The 13,753-nt window shown below is 47.2% G+C and overlaps 1 protein-coding gene across 1 annotated transcript; it reads left to right on the forward strand.

The window, feature by feature from the left end:
- Positions 1-795: 795 nt before the first annotated feature.
- On the forward strand, positions 796-2,406 carry LOC136501616 (aspartic proteinase PCS1-like). Its single transcript, XM_066497138.1, has one exon. It carries the CDS (start codon positions 879-881, stop codon positions 2,244-2,246), a length of 1,368 nt encoding a protein of 455 aa, XP_066353235.1. The 5' UTR covers positions 796-878; the 3' UTR covers positions 2,247-2,406.
- Positions 2,407-13,753: the final 11,347 nt, after the last annotated feature.

A 13,753-nucleotide genomic window follows, 5' to 3' on the forward strand; every position in this document is an offset into this window, starting at 1 on the left:
CTCACGTGCGCTCTGACCCCGCCACGTCGGTAAAAACCTTGATCCGATGAGTTATGGACCTAAGTGACATACTTAAACAATATTAGGGTGTCAGAAGTACGATTAGAGAGTTTATGGATCTAAGTGACACCACGAGACAAATTTAAAGACCTACAATGCATGTACCTCAACTGGAAACCCGCTGGGCAATAGTAGATTTTCTCAGCAGCCGAACACGGAGGTAGGGGGAGCACATGAAGATAAGTTTCCTGTGGCTGTGATTGCAGTCACTGTATTGGTAGGTGTCCACTCTCCAGCTGTCGACCACAGGTTTCTCAACCGCGGGCAGGATGAACTGGCGCGCGCTACACCGAATACCAAGGGTCTTTTCGACAAATCTAACGAGAGATCATGGCGAGGCAGCTGCCCTGAAACTGAAAGCCACTCGTTCGCCTCCAAAACTCCCCGATGATGGACGGCAAATCGGGAGCGCGGGAGCTCCAGCCCCCAGGTCCAGGAGCCTGTCTCTAAAAAAGCTCCAGCAGCGCCACCTGGACGGACAGCCGTGTCCATGAGGTTATATTACTTGTATTGATGATGAGGTCGCGGACCGCCCGCTGCATCGCAAATCGGATGGGAGAATAGAGGCTGTGAATGCGAGCACAGAGGAAACGTCGAAACGAGCACTCGAGGCTGTGACGAAGCGAGAATGCGAGATGTGACACAATGCTTGCTGCGGATACACCGAATCAGACGAAAAGCACTGACACGTGATTCGTACGAATGCCGGTGGAAAAGAGACGCTGACATTTAGTAGTAGGAAGGAGGAGGACCGGACCGGAGCCAGTGAGTGACGGCCAGTCAGCGGTGAGAGTAGAGACGGAGAGTGACTGCATGCCATGGAGCCGATCCTTCTCCTCTGCCTCTCTCTCCTTGCCCACGGGGCGGAGGCGGCGTGCAGAGATGCCAGGTTCGTGGGGACAGTTCTCCCGCTGAGGGCGCAGCAGCTGGTGGTGGCGCCTACACGGTCACCGGCGGCGAACAGGCTCCGGTTCCGCCACGACGTCAGGCTGACCGTGCCGGTGGCCGTGGGCGCGCCGCCGCAGAACGTCACGATGGTGCTCGACACCGGCAGCGAGCTCTCCTGGCTGCTCTGCAACGGGAGCCGCGTGCCGTCCGCGTCCGCACCGCCACGGGCCCCGGCAGCGTTCAACGGGTCGGCGTCGTCAACGTACGCCGCTGCCCATTGCTCGTCGCCCGAGTGCCAGTGGCGCGGGCGAGACCTCCCCGTCCCGCCGTTCTGCGCCGGGCCGCCGTCCAACTCCTGCCGCGTGTCCCTCTCCTACGCCGACGCCTCGTCTGCCGACGGCGTCCTGGCTGCCGACACGTTCCTCCTCGGCGGTGCGCCGCCAGTTCGCGCGCTCTTCGGCTGCATCACCTCCTACTCGTCTTCCGCCACTGCCAACGGCAACGCCGCCGCCACCAACTCCTCGGAGGCGGCGATGGGCCTCCTCGGCATGAACCGGGGCAGCCTGTCCTTCGTGACGCAGACTGGCACCCTACGCTTCGCCTACTGCATTGCCCCAGGGGACGGGCCCGGTCTCCTCGTCCTCGGCGGCGACGGCGCCGCCCTGTCGGCGCCGCAGCTAAACTACACGCCGCTGATAGAGATCTCGCAGCCGCTGCCGTACTTCGACCGGGTGGCCTACTCCGTGCAGCTGGAGGGCATCCGCGTGGGCGCCGCGCTGCTCCCCATCCCCAAGTCCGTGCTCGCGCCGGATCACACGGGCGCGGGCCAGACTATGGTGGACTCGGGCACGCAGTTCACGTTCCTCCTCGCCGACGCCTACGCGCCGCTCAAGGGCGAGTTCCTGAACCAGACGACCGCGCTCCTGGCCCCGCTCGGCGAGCCCGACTTCGTGTTCCAGGGCGCGTTCGACGCGTGCTTCCGCGCGTCGGAGGCGCGGGTGGCCGCGGCGAGCCAGCTGCTCCCGGAGGTGGGCCTCGTCCTCCGCGGCGCGGAGGTGGCGGTCGGCGGGGAGAAGCTCCTGTACAGGGTGCCCGGCGAGCGTCGCGGTGAAGGCGGCACCGAGGCGGTGTGGTGCCTGACGTTCGGGAACTCGGACATGGCGGGCATGTCGGCGTACGTGATCGGACACCATCACCAGCAGAACGTCTGGGTGGAGTACGACCTCCAGAATAACCGCGTTGGCTTTGCGGCCGCGCGCTGCGACCTCGCCACCCAGCGCCTCGGCGCCCGAGCATAGACGTCTGTAGCATTGATGGCACACAGCAGCAGGGCACGAAATCGTTGGTAGAGACCAGGTATTAGAGATGGTCTCTCCGATCACCTGCTGCTGTGGTCAACTTTGTATTACCACGCGATCTAAGTGTACAAGTCAGTGACAAGCTGATATAGACATAGTTATGGATACAATAGTTGTCCATTTAGCCGGCTCGATCCGGCACGGGCACGGGCGAGGCACGGCCTGCAGGGGTCAGGTCGGCATGGCACGCCGAGTCTTTCGTGCCGTGCTTTCACGGGCCTCGTGTCGGGCTTTCAGCCCAAGCACGGTACTACGGGTCGAAAATCGTGCTGTGCCAGTCTACGGCTCGTTGACCTTAACACACCTCAAAATATTGCTCTCATCACACTCTTCTCAATTTTCATAGTTGCACAGATTCATTCACACTCATTCACAAGCCATTAGCCGAACTCATTCACAATCACAAATATAACATTCCAAACTTATCACAGATTCTAAGTTATAACTTCTAACCAAAAGCACCAAAGCAGACAAGACAATTAAGATAAATGAGTTGTTTATGCAATGTTGCCTCTTTTAAAATCTTTCTAGGTAACTCACCCTTGTGAGAAACCCTAGAAAGAGAAAAGGAGTGCAGCACAACTCTTAATTAAGTCTTCCATCATTGTTCAAATGTCTCAGATACAGATAACAGATCACTCTCAAGTCTCACACTCTCACAACTCTCAAGTCTCACACAGACACTAAGTACCAGCAAAAGCCACAGATGCAGATGCAGATGTGCCAGTCCTAGATGTGCCAGCAGAAGCAGCCACAGATGCATCTTCATCAAGATAGAGATTCTTAAAGGAGTCTTCCAACTCTTGGTTGTCAACAGCATGCTGCAAACTTTTTTTTCTCCTAACTCCCAATTCTTTATACAAACCAGCATCTCCACAGTTTCAGGTAACAAGCGTCGTCGCCGCTCTTCAATTATCCTTCCTGTCAAGCTGAAATATGATTCTAAAGAAATAGTAGAAACATGAACAGACATAATATCTCTAGCCATTATAGAAAGTACTAGAAATGTTAGTTTGTAGTCACGCCACCAGAGAAGTAAATCAAAGTCATCCTCATATGCAGTGACATTGTCACTGTCCAAATAAGCTGAGAGCTCACAAGCAGCATCAGAAGCAGATAGAGATGGAGTGGGGCAGAGGCAGGGGAAGGACCAACAACACCAGATGATCCAGGGCCTCCAAAGATTCTTTCCCATGCCTATTATTTTTTACCTGTATGGCTTGTAGGATCACTCTCAAGTCTCAAGTCTCACATAGACACTAAGTACCAGCAGAAGGTACAGATGCAGATGCAGATGTGCCAGCCCCAGATGTGCTAGTAGAAGCAGCCCCAGATGCATCTTCATCAAGATAGAGATTCTCGAAGGAGTCTTCCAACTCTTGGTTGTCAATATCATGCTACAACCTTTTTTCTTCTAACTCCCAATTCTTTATGTAAGCCAGCATCTCCATAGTTTCAGGTAACAAGTGCCGTCACCGCTCTTCAATTATCCTTCCTGTCAAGCTGAAATATGATTCTAAAGAAATAGTAGAAATATGAACAAACATAATATCTCTAGCCATTATAGAAAGTACTAGAAAGGTTAGTTTATGGTCACGCCACCAGAGAAGTAAATCAAAGTCATCCTCATATGCAGTGACATTGTCACTATCCAGATAAACTGAGAGCTCACAAGCAGCATTAGAAGCAGATAGAGATGGAGTGGGGGCAGAGGTAGGGGAAGGACCAACAACACCAAATCATCTAGGGCCTCCATAGATTCTTCCCCATGTCTATTATTTTTTACCTGTATGGCTTGCAGGATCACTCTCAAGTCTCAAGTCTCACACTCTCATAACTCTCAAGTCTCACACAAACACTAAGTACCAGCAGAAGCCATAGATGCAGATGTAGATATGTTAGCCCCAGATGTGCCAGCAGAAGCAGCCCCAGATGCATCTTTATCAAGATAGAGATTCTCGAAGGAGTCTTCCAACTCTTGGTTATCAACAGCATGTTGCAACCTTTTTTTCTCCTAACTCCTAATTCTTTATGCAAGCCAGCATCTCCATAGTTTCAGGTAACAAGCGTCGTCGTCGCTCTTCAATTATCCTTCCTATCAATCTGAAATATGATTCTGAAGAGACAGTAGAAACAGGAACATACATAATATCTCTAGCCATTATAGAAAGTAATAGAAAGTTAGTTTGTGATCATGCCACCAGAGAAGTAAATCAAAGTCATCCTCATATGCAGTGATATTGTCACTGTCTAGATAAGCTAAGAGCTCACAAGCAGCAGCAGAAGCAAATAGAGATGCAGTGGGGGCAGCGGCAGGGAAAGGACCAACAACACCAGATGATCTAAAGCCTCCAAAGATTCTTTCCCATGCTTGTTATTTTTTACCTGTATGGCTTGTAGGCTATGCAGCCCTTTGAGAGCTAGCTGCACCAAACTTTCTCTCATATTTATTAAACAATTTGTAAATTTTAGTTTTCACATCAGCATAATAAGAACTATAATTACAACCAGTGTTCTCTTTAAGTATTTGAAGAACATTAAATAAACGTCTCAACTTAGCTCTAGGATCAATAATAAATACAAATAAATATAACAGAGGTATATCCTGCCAGTATTTAAGAAATTTAAGCTTCATAGGATATACAATAGCTATTAGATTTTGATCTTTTTTACTTGCATGCAAATGAGAAGCAATGTCTAGCAAATGGTGCAGAATAAGTGGACTAGTTGGATAGTAAACACCAGAAAGAACAACAGTGGATTCATAAAAAAATTCTAGGAACTCCAATATCTTTTCAGTAATATACCAATGCCTTATAGTTAACAATGTTGACCCATAATTGGTATTAATGAACAGAGAAAAAATATTCTTATATGAAAGCAAGTGTTTAAGCATAAGGTATGTAGCATTCCATCTAACATTCATATCTAAGCCAAACTTTCTAGGTCTAACACCCTAAGCAGTGCAGTAGTTCTTGAACATAGCAATTCTTTGATTAGAAGAAGTTAAGAAGTTAATAGCAGTTCTAAAATCCTCTGTGTAAGGTTTGAACCTCTTTAAACTAGATTTTACAATCAGATTAATGATATAATAAGCACAACATTGATGCACAGGACTATACTTATGCTTATTAGGATCTAAAGGATCAGGTGCAGGATCAGAATCCAAATAACCAGCAAACATAGGTGTCAAAATTTTCATAGCCTTAGCATTAGAAGAAGCATTGTCTAGAGTTATAGAAAAAACCTTGTCAATCAAACCAAATTCCTAAACCACACAAACATCTCTTTTAACAATATTTTCACCAGTATGTTTCACCCAAATCAACCGAAGACCAATTACCTTTTTCTATAACTCTCAATCGGCACTCACATAATGAGCCACAACACTAATGTAGTCCTTCTTTGCATTACCAGACCAAATGTCTGATGTTAGAGCAATAGAGGAAGCAACAGACAACACAGAGTTCTTCATAATATTACGATGTTCAGTAATTAGCTTGCTAAGATCTCTAGTGGTGGTCTGTCTAGATATGTTAACAAACCTAGAGTTATGAGCATGAACAATATACCCTTCCTAGGCCTCTGTCTCACCAATATCTAACGGTAGATCAAGCTTTGCAATCAAGCGACAACTTAGATTTAGCAACATCAGGTTTATAGTCCCAGTTATGCACAAAACCATCAGGATTGTAAGCAAGCCTAGACTGAACCCTAGCACGTTGATCAGTTTTCTGCCTACAAGATTTCTGGTGCCTCTTCAAGTGGCTAGTGCTAGCATTAGATCTAGCAGACAAGGTTTGCTTACACATTTTATAGGTAGCTTTAGTGCAAATCTTTCTACCGTTCATGGTCTCATATATCTCATCAAAATCAGCCCATATAGGTGATTTATGCTTACCAACATTAGAGTTACCAGCAATAGATGGAGCAGAGATGTTGGAGTTGGAGCCCAACAGGTTCCCAGTCGCCGTCGCCCCTTCACCACCGTCGCTGTCTAGATTGATCAGAGTTGGAGTAGCAGAGCCGCTACTGACATCGATACCGAACAACGCAGCAGCGTCCTCTCCGGTGTCATTTTCGTCCTCAGGGGCGAGTGAAAGCTCTAGTTTGGTTTTGGTGAATTGATGAAACCCTAAGTGCTAACCTAGTTTATCAAGTGATTATGAGATAGGTAGCACATTTCAAGTGGTGAAGCAAATAAAGATCATGACATGATGATGGTGATGCCATGGTGATGATCAAATGCTTGGACTTGAAAAGAAGAAAGAGAAAAATAAAAGGCTCAAGGCAAAGATATAAGTGATAGGAACAATTTTATTTTGGTGATCAAGACACTTAGCGAGTATAATCACATTTAGATTTGATAGCCGTACTATTAAGAGGGGTGAAACTCGTATTAAAATACGGTTATCAAAGTGCCACTAGATGCTCTAACTCATTGCATATGCATTTAGGGTCTAGTGGAGTGCTAACACCCTTGAAAACATTTATAAAAAATATGCTAACACATGTGTACAAGATGATACACTTAGTGGTTAATACATTTGAGCAAGGGTAAGAAACTTCACCGGTGGAGTGTTTACCCGTAGAGTGCGGACAGTCCGACGGTGCCACCAGCGCCTTATACAAAAAAGATAGGGTTTCACAAAGTGCATCGAACGCCGGTCTTAACTAGACCGGAGCATCCGGTCAGTGGAAGTAGTGAAGACACTAGCGTCGGTCTTCGACTGGACACTAGGTCACTTTATGACCGGACGCTAGCAGGGTCCGTCCGGTCCCGCTAACGTGGCAGCACACAAAGGAGACAGTGTGTGACCGGATGCTGGGTGAGTCCGGTCGGGCTTGTATGATCCTCATCTTGTGTTGGTTGTATGGCACCCTATTGCAAGTTTGGCATGTGATGCCAATTAGCACGTGAATATCTAAGTGAGTGAATCACCAGAATGAGGACTAGCTTGCCGGCAAGCAAGTGAACCTCGATAAAAAATCATTGTGTCATTATTTGATTCCGAGGTGATTGATCTTCATCCTTGTGATTGATTGGTTCACTCCTCGACACGACAGTATAACTATCTTGCTCTCTCTCTTTACAATACCGTAAACTAGTTATCAAGCTCTTTAGTGTAGCTAGTTGTGAGCGCTTGTTAGTTTGGTTAGTGTGACTCTTTAGTTAGAATTTGAGAGCGCACTAACTTAGTGTAGTGACATAGATATTGTGTGGATAGAAATTATATAAACTAGAATTGTGGTAGGTGGCTTGCAATTTTAGTAGGCTAGCGCAACACTTGCTTCGCCCCCATAATTGTCTAACTGGTTTGATAAGTGTTGTTGTAGAAATTTTTAATAGGCTATTCACCCTCTCCTCTAGCCATTAGGACCTTTTAGCGAGGCCTGTCGCGATCAAGTTGTCATTGCCGGTGAGCGTCCAGACGATATCATCATTAGCAGACACCATGGCAGACGGTTCTCTAGCATCGTTCCTCAACGGTGCGTGGGGCCGCCTTGGTCACTCTATGCCACAGCTAGAGGACAACGCATCGGCTACCGACCTGCGCAAAGAGATGGAGGAGGATGAAAAAATTAGATCATAATAGATCAATGGAAGAAGAGGAGGGTTAGGGTTAGGGTTAGGGTTTTACCTGTGCAACTAGAGCCCGATGCCAGAGAAGACGAGGGCCACCCAATGAAGACGACACACCGGTTAGCAAGGATGGCGAGCGGAGGAGGAGGGACAAACAGTGACACGAACCTTGAACTCACATAATCATTGAGATCTAGAGGGGAGAGAGCAAGAGGGAGATGGGAGAGGTAGAGAGAGGAGGAGAAGAGAGTGGCTCACCGACGGTAGGCGGATCAAGGTCAACGGAACCGGAGTCGGGGAGGATGGACACCAGTCGCCAATAGAGGAGTCGAAGAGGCGAGAGTACGAGATGAGAGAGCGGTGCGGCGGGTGGAGTGAAATGGATTAGGGTTTGGGGTGAGGGGACGGGGAGGGCGCCACATCCTGTCGGTGTTTTCGGACCACCGACGAGTAAATTTGTATTTGCGCGTCTGGCTCGAATGGTGTGCTTGGAGGACACAAGGGTTTATACTAGTTCATGCGGAATATCCCTACATCCAGTTCACTACTGCTCGTGTTATCGGTACTTGGTTTGTAGTAGGGGTTACAAACAGACGAGAGAGGAAGAGGATTCCAAGTCTCTGGTAGAAGGAGTGAACGGGTGTTGAGAGCTCGCTTGCCATTCAACTGTGTACTCACGTTGTGCTCTTGTGTTCAGATCCCCCTTTCATGGGGCGCCCTGGTTCCCCTTTTATAGGTAAAGGGAAAGCACGGATTACAGAGGAGAAAAAGGAGAAGAACGAGAGAGAAGAAGGTTTCTAGGGCTATCGGGTCCTTCTTCTCCTTCATGTGGGTCCCGCCGATCCTGAAGATGTCAACAGAGATAGCTCCATGTCGCTGCCCTATTCATCACTGGCATCATGTGTAGACATCATCTACCGGTCATGGCGTTCTACCCCATCCCGACGGACATCATGGTGAACTAACACGCCTGTCAGCGTCCGTACGAGGATTAGGCAGAACATCACCGGCACGCGCCGACACTGTTTTTGATGTGAATCCCCAGGTATGACCTATCATGGCCACGAGTTACATCAAAGCGTGACAGCCTCTTCCCTGGCGTCAGAGTTTTGACCCAGGCCCATACGCTAGGACCTGAAGTGGTTGGCGATGGTATGGGTCCCCGTCGAACGAGATAGAACCCATGTCCTCGATGTCGGGTGAGACAGAGCCTGCGAACTTGGGCTAGACAGAAACCATGTCTTTAGGGTTAGGCGAGATGGAGCTCACACCCAAGGGGTCGGGCGAGACGGAGCCCATGGCCTCGAGGTTGGGCAAGACGGAGCCCACGGCCTCGAGGTCAGGCGAAACGGAGCCCACAGCCTTGGGCGAGATGGAACCTGTGTCCTTAGGGTCGGGCGAGATGGAGACCGCACCCAAGAGGTCGGACGAGACGGAGCCCGCGACCTTAAGGTCGGGCGAGACAGAGCCCATGGCCTTGTTGTCGGGCGAGACATTTTAATATGCCTCGAGCCATCCGAGGAAATTAGCGTGGGCGCTAAGTTTCTTACTTTGAGTATCCCTAATATCGATACCCGACACATCCACTCGTTTATATACGATGGGGGAGCCTGCTGGGCTGGGCCGTTGGTGTTGAGAGGTGGGGAGGGGAGGTGGGGAGGCCGGGCCGCTTCTGGGCCATAGCCTAAAGGCCGGGCTGTGCTAGGCTAGCACGCCGTGCCTAGGGTAAGGCCCAAACACAGCCTGCTCTACTGAGTCAAGCCGTGCTTGGGCCGGGCCAAATTTGAGGGTTTTGTGCTAGGCTGCCGGGCCTGAGGCTGCATAGACATTTATAGGATACTCTATATTATGCGATGAGGTATACAAGTCCGTGACAAGCTGATATAGACATAGTTATTATTATGAATATATATTCACTCCGGTCACAAATAGGAGTAAGCGAATGTTTTCGAGCTATATAAAGTCCAATGTTCCAAACTTTAACTACACATTTTTTTTACATGTTAAAAGTTTGAATGCGACATGAATAGCACAATTTCATCCACAAATAAAACTATACATTTGCTATTTTATGCAACTATTTTGTTCTTGGTCGTTTAGGTTTCTTCTTATAAAACTTATCTCATGCGCCTGTGATAGTGTATGCTCTATTGAAATTTAGAGGACACTATTCATTTTTAGCTCCCATGATCTAAGGGCATGTTTAGAACGGTTTTACTTACTCTACTCCACAAACTTCAGCATGGAACAACTTCATAACAAATCTTGATGTGCGTACTCTAAAATAGTCGGTGCATCTATTACTGGAGCTTTTTATCTGTTGGGGAAAAAAGAATTGGCATGAAATTTGCTAGGAATGGGCTAGTTATTTATGACAATATGATAAGAATGTAGCTATGATATTCATGCTCGTTAAAGTAGTTTAAATCTGACCAAATTAACAGTGAATAATGTTCATATTAATATATTTGAATCAACTTATTGTGAAATTATATTTCATAATTATTCTAATAATATTTATTTTATATCACAAAGGTTAGTATTTTTCTATAACTTTGGATAAATTTAAGGATGGTGGTATTCAATTTTAGCTATCGTGATCCAAGTGCGTCGTCCATCACGAAACGGACGACACGGATAATGCCACGCACTCTCCACAGGGTGCCCGGCACCGCGGCGCACGAACTCGAAACCGCAGAAGCCTTTCTAGCTCCTGTAGTCCTGCAGTCCCCCCTAAGGGTGGCAATGGGTAAATCCCCACCGGGTATGGCTACTCCAAACCCATCCCCGCCATAAAAATTTGGTACCGTCAGATTACCCATATCCCATACCCGTCATGGGTGGGGAATTTTCCCCAGACCCATACCCGTCCCGATAAATCATACCCGTCGGGTCACCCGTACCCGCCAATAATTTTTTCACGCACATGAAAATCAACAATTCAACAACCACCATCACTAACCAGAGCACATAAAATTAGACAAATAATAGCATATAATAATATCTTTTGCAAATTAAGAATCCTTTCCATTTAGTTTCTCCTCTATATTAGTCATGATTAATGTAGAAGTTACTGATTATAGACATGGTTTTTGGAACTTCCAAGTGGAGTATTTGACTCGTTGACTCCAGACCAAATGATGCACTACAACATTGACGCCTTGTTTAGTTCCACCCCAAATTCTCCAAAAGTGCTACAGTTCCTATCACATCGAATGTTTACGGCTCATGCATGGAGCATTAAATGTAGACGAAAAAAAACTAATTGCATAGTTTGGTGGGAAATTGCGAGACGAACGTTTTGAGCCTAATTAGTCCATGATTGAACACTAATTGTCAAATAAAAACAAAAGTGCTATAGTAGCCCTAAATTCCAACTTCCTGAAACTAAACACGCGCTGAAGAAGAGTGTAGCCATCTTGCAAGTACCCTACCTCCTATTGAAGCAGCATTGCTTGAATGGGCCATCAATCTCATGGCAGATGTGGTGGAAAATGAAAGCTACAATAAGATGAATGCTTGTAACATTGCTATGGTTTTTGCACCAAATATGACCAAGGTTACTGGCAAGCATATTTGTTTCTCTCTACCTGCATTACTTTTCAGAATCTGTAGTCTAACCACGGAGTATTGATCTCTTTCAGATGGCCGGATATTTTTCACCCATGGGTAAACAGTTATGGAGATTGCTGGAACATACTGAAAGCTCTAGTTTGGTTTTGATTAATTGATGAAACCCTAAGTGCTAACCTAGTTTATCAAGATGATTATGAGATAGGTAGCACTACTTCAAGTGATGAAGCAATGGCAAAGATCATGATAATGGTGATGGCATGGTGATGGTCAAATGCTTAAACTTGGAAAAGAAGAAAGAGAAAAACAAAAGGCTTAAGGCAAAGGTATAAAATGTAAGAGCCATTTTATTTTAGTGATCAAGACACTTAGTGAGTGCGATCACATTTAGGATAGATAGCCGTACTATTAAGAGAAGTGAAACTCGTATTAGAATGCGGTTATCAAAGTGCCACTAGATGCTCTAACTCATTGCATATGCATTTAGGATCTAGTGGAGTGCTAACACCCTTGAAAATATTTGTGAAAATATACTAACACATGTGCACAAGGTGTTTGCAGGGTTGAGATGGGTTTGGGTCCCTCTCTCCCTCCCGCCGAGCTTGCGAGGCGGGATTCGGCGCTTTTGGAAAAATAAAATGTCTATTTTCTATTGCGCCGGATACAAAATTCTTGGTGGTTGGCACACTTGAGCAAGGGTGAAGAAGTTAGAGTTGAAATGGAGTTGGTCGAAATGATGCTGGCGTCGGTCTACTGACCGGACGCTGGGTCACTCAGCAACCGGACGCTGAAAGGCTGCGTCCGGTCGAGCTGGCAGAGAGGTCGCCAGTTTTGGTGTTGCACTGGACGCTGGACCTGAGATGCACCGGACGCTGGTTTCTATGTCCGGTCAAACTGACCGGTCTGCACAGTGGCTAAGGGTTGAGCACCGGACACTGGCTGCGTCCGGTCAAGGTGGACCGGACGCGTTCGGTCGAAAAAACATGCCTCGGGGAGCTTACTGGAAACGACCGGACGCTGGGGCTTCAGCGTCCGGTCAGTTTTGACCGGAGCGTCCGGTCAGCTTCGTAGCCGTTGAAATCTGACGAACAGCGTTTGAAGCTGGTGACACGTGGCGTCCATCGGGCGACCGGATGCTGAGGGCCAGCGTCCGGTCAGTATGACCGGAGCGTCCGGTCAGAGCGCGTTTTGCCCAGTAAAGGAGTATAACGACTCTATTTGATGGGGGCTCTATTTATAGCCCCATGGCCGGCTCAAGGGATAACTCTTGCACATTTTCATTGACATAACAACCTTGTGAGCTTAGCCAAAGCCCTCCCACTCATCTCCATCATTGATCCATTATCATTGTGAGATTGGGAGAGAATCCAAGTGCATTGCTTAAGTGATTGCATCTAGTGGCACTTGGTATTCGTGTTGCGCTGTGGATTTCGCTTGTTTCTCTTGGTGGTTGCCACCACCTAGACGGTTGGAGCAGCAGTGGAGGATCGGTACGAGTTGGTGATTGTTCGTGGCCGTCTTCGGTGATTGTGAGGGGAGTTGTACCTTCCCCGGCGGAGCGCCAAAAGGTAACTCTAGTAAATTGCTCGTGTCATTGAGTTACCTCACTTATGGGTCGGTTCTTGCGGTGTCCAATCGTGTGGACGGGGTTTGTGAAACACCTCTTAGCCGCCGAACCACCAAGTGTTGGTCGACACAACGGGGACGTAGCGTGTTGGCAAACACATGAACCTCGGGAGAAAATCGATTGTCTCTTGTCTTTGGCATTCTCCCGGTGATTGGCTATATATTCATCTTGTGATTGGTTCATCCCCTACATGTTGGTATAATCACCTTACTCACTTATTTACATTCTTGCAAACTAGTTGACACAAGCTCTTTAGTGTAATTAGAATTGAGAGCTTACTTTATTATTTATATTCATCTAGTTGAGCTCTTTAGAGTAGCAAGGTTGAGAGCTCTTAGTGAGTAATTACATAGCAAGTTTGTGTGTCTAAGTAATCATTGCAACTAGAATTATTGGATAGGTGGCTTGCAACCCTTGTAGAGCTAGAGCAAGTTTGCATTACGCTATTTGTCATACTAATCAAATTACTCTAGTTGATTTGTAGATTTTTAAATAGGCTATTCACCCCCCTCTAGCCATATTAGGACCTTTCACATACCCATACCCGCGTACCCGATGGGTGAAAAGTTTGGTCCATTTACGTACCCGTAGATAGTGTCTTTACTCCATATTTAGACCCTAATAGAGTAAATACCCGTCGGGTATAAGGTCGTGGGTCCCATT

Source organism: Miscanthus floridulus, chromosome 1 (assembly GCF_019320115.1).
Source record: "Miscanthus floridulus cultivar M001 chromosome 1, ASM1932011v1, whole genome shotgun sequence".
NCBI classification, from domain to species: Eukaryota; Viridiplantae; Streptophyta; class Magnoliopsida; order Poales; family Poaceae; genus Miscanthus; species Miscanthus floridulus.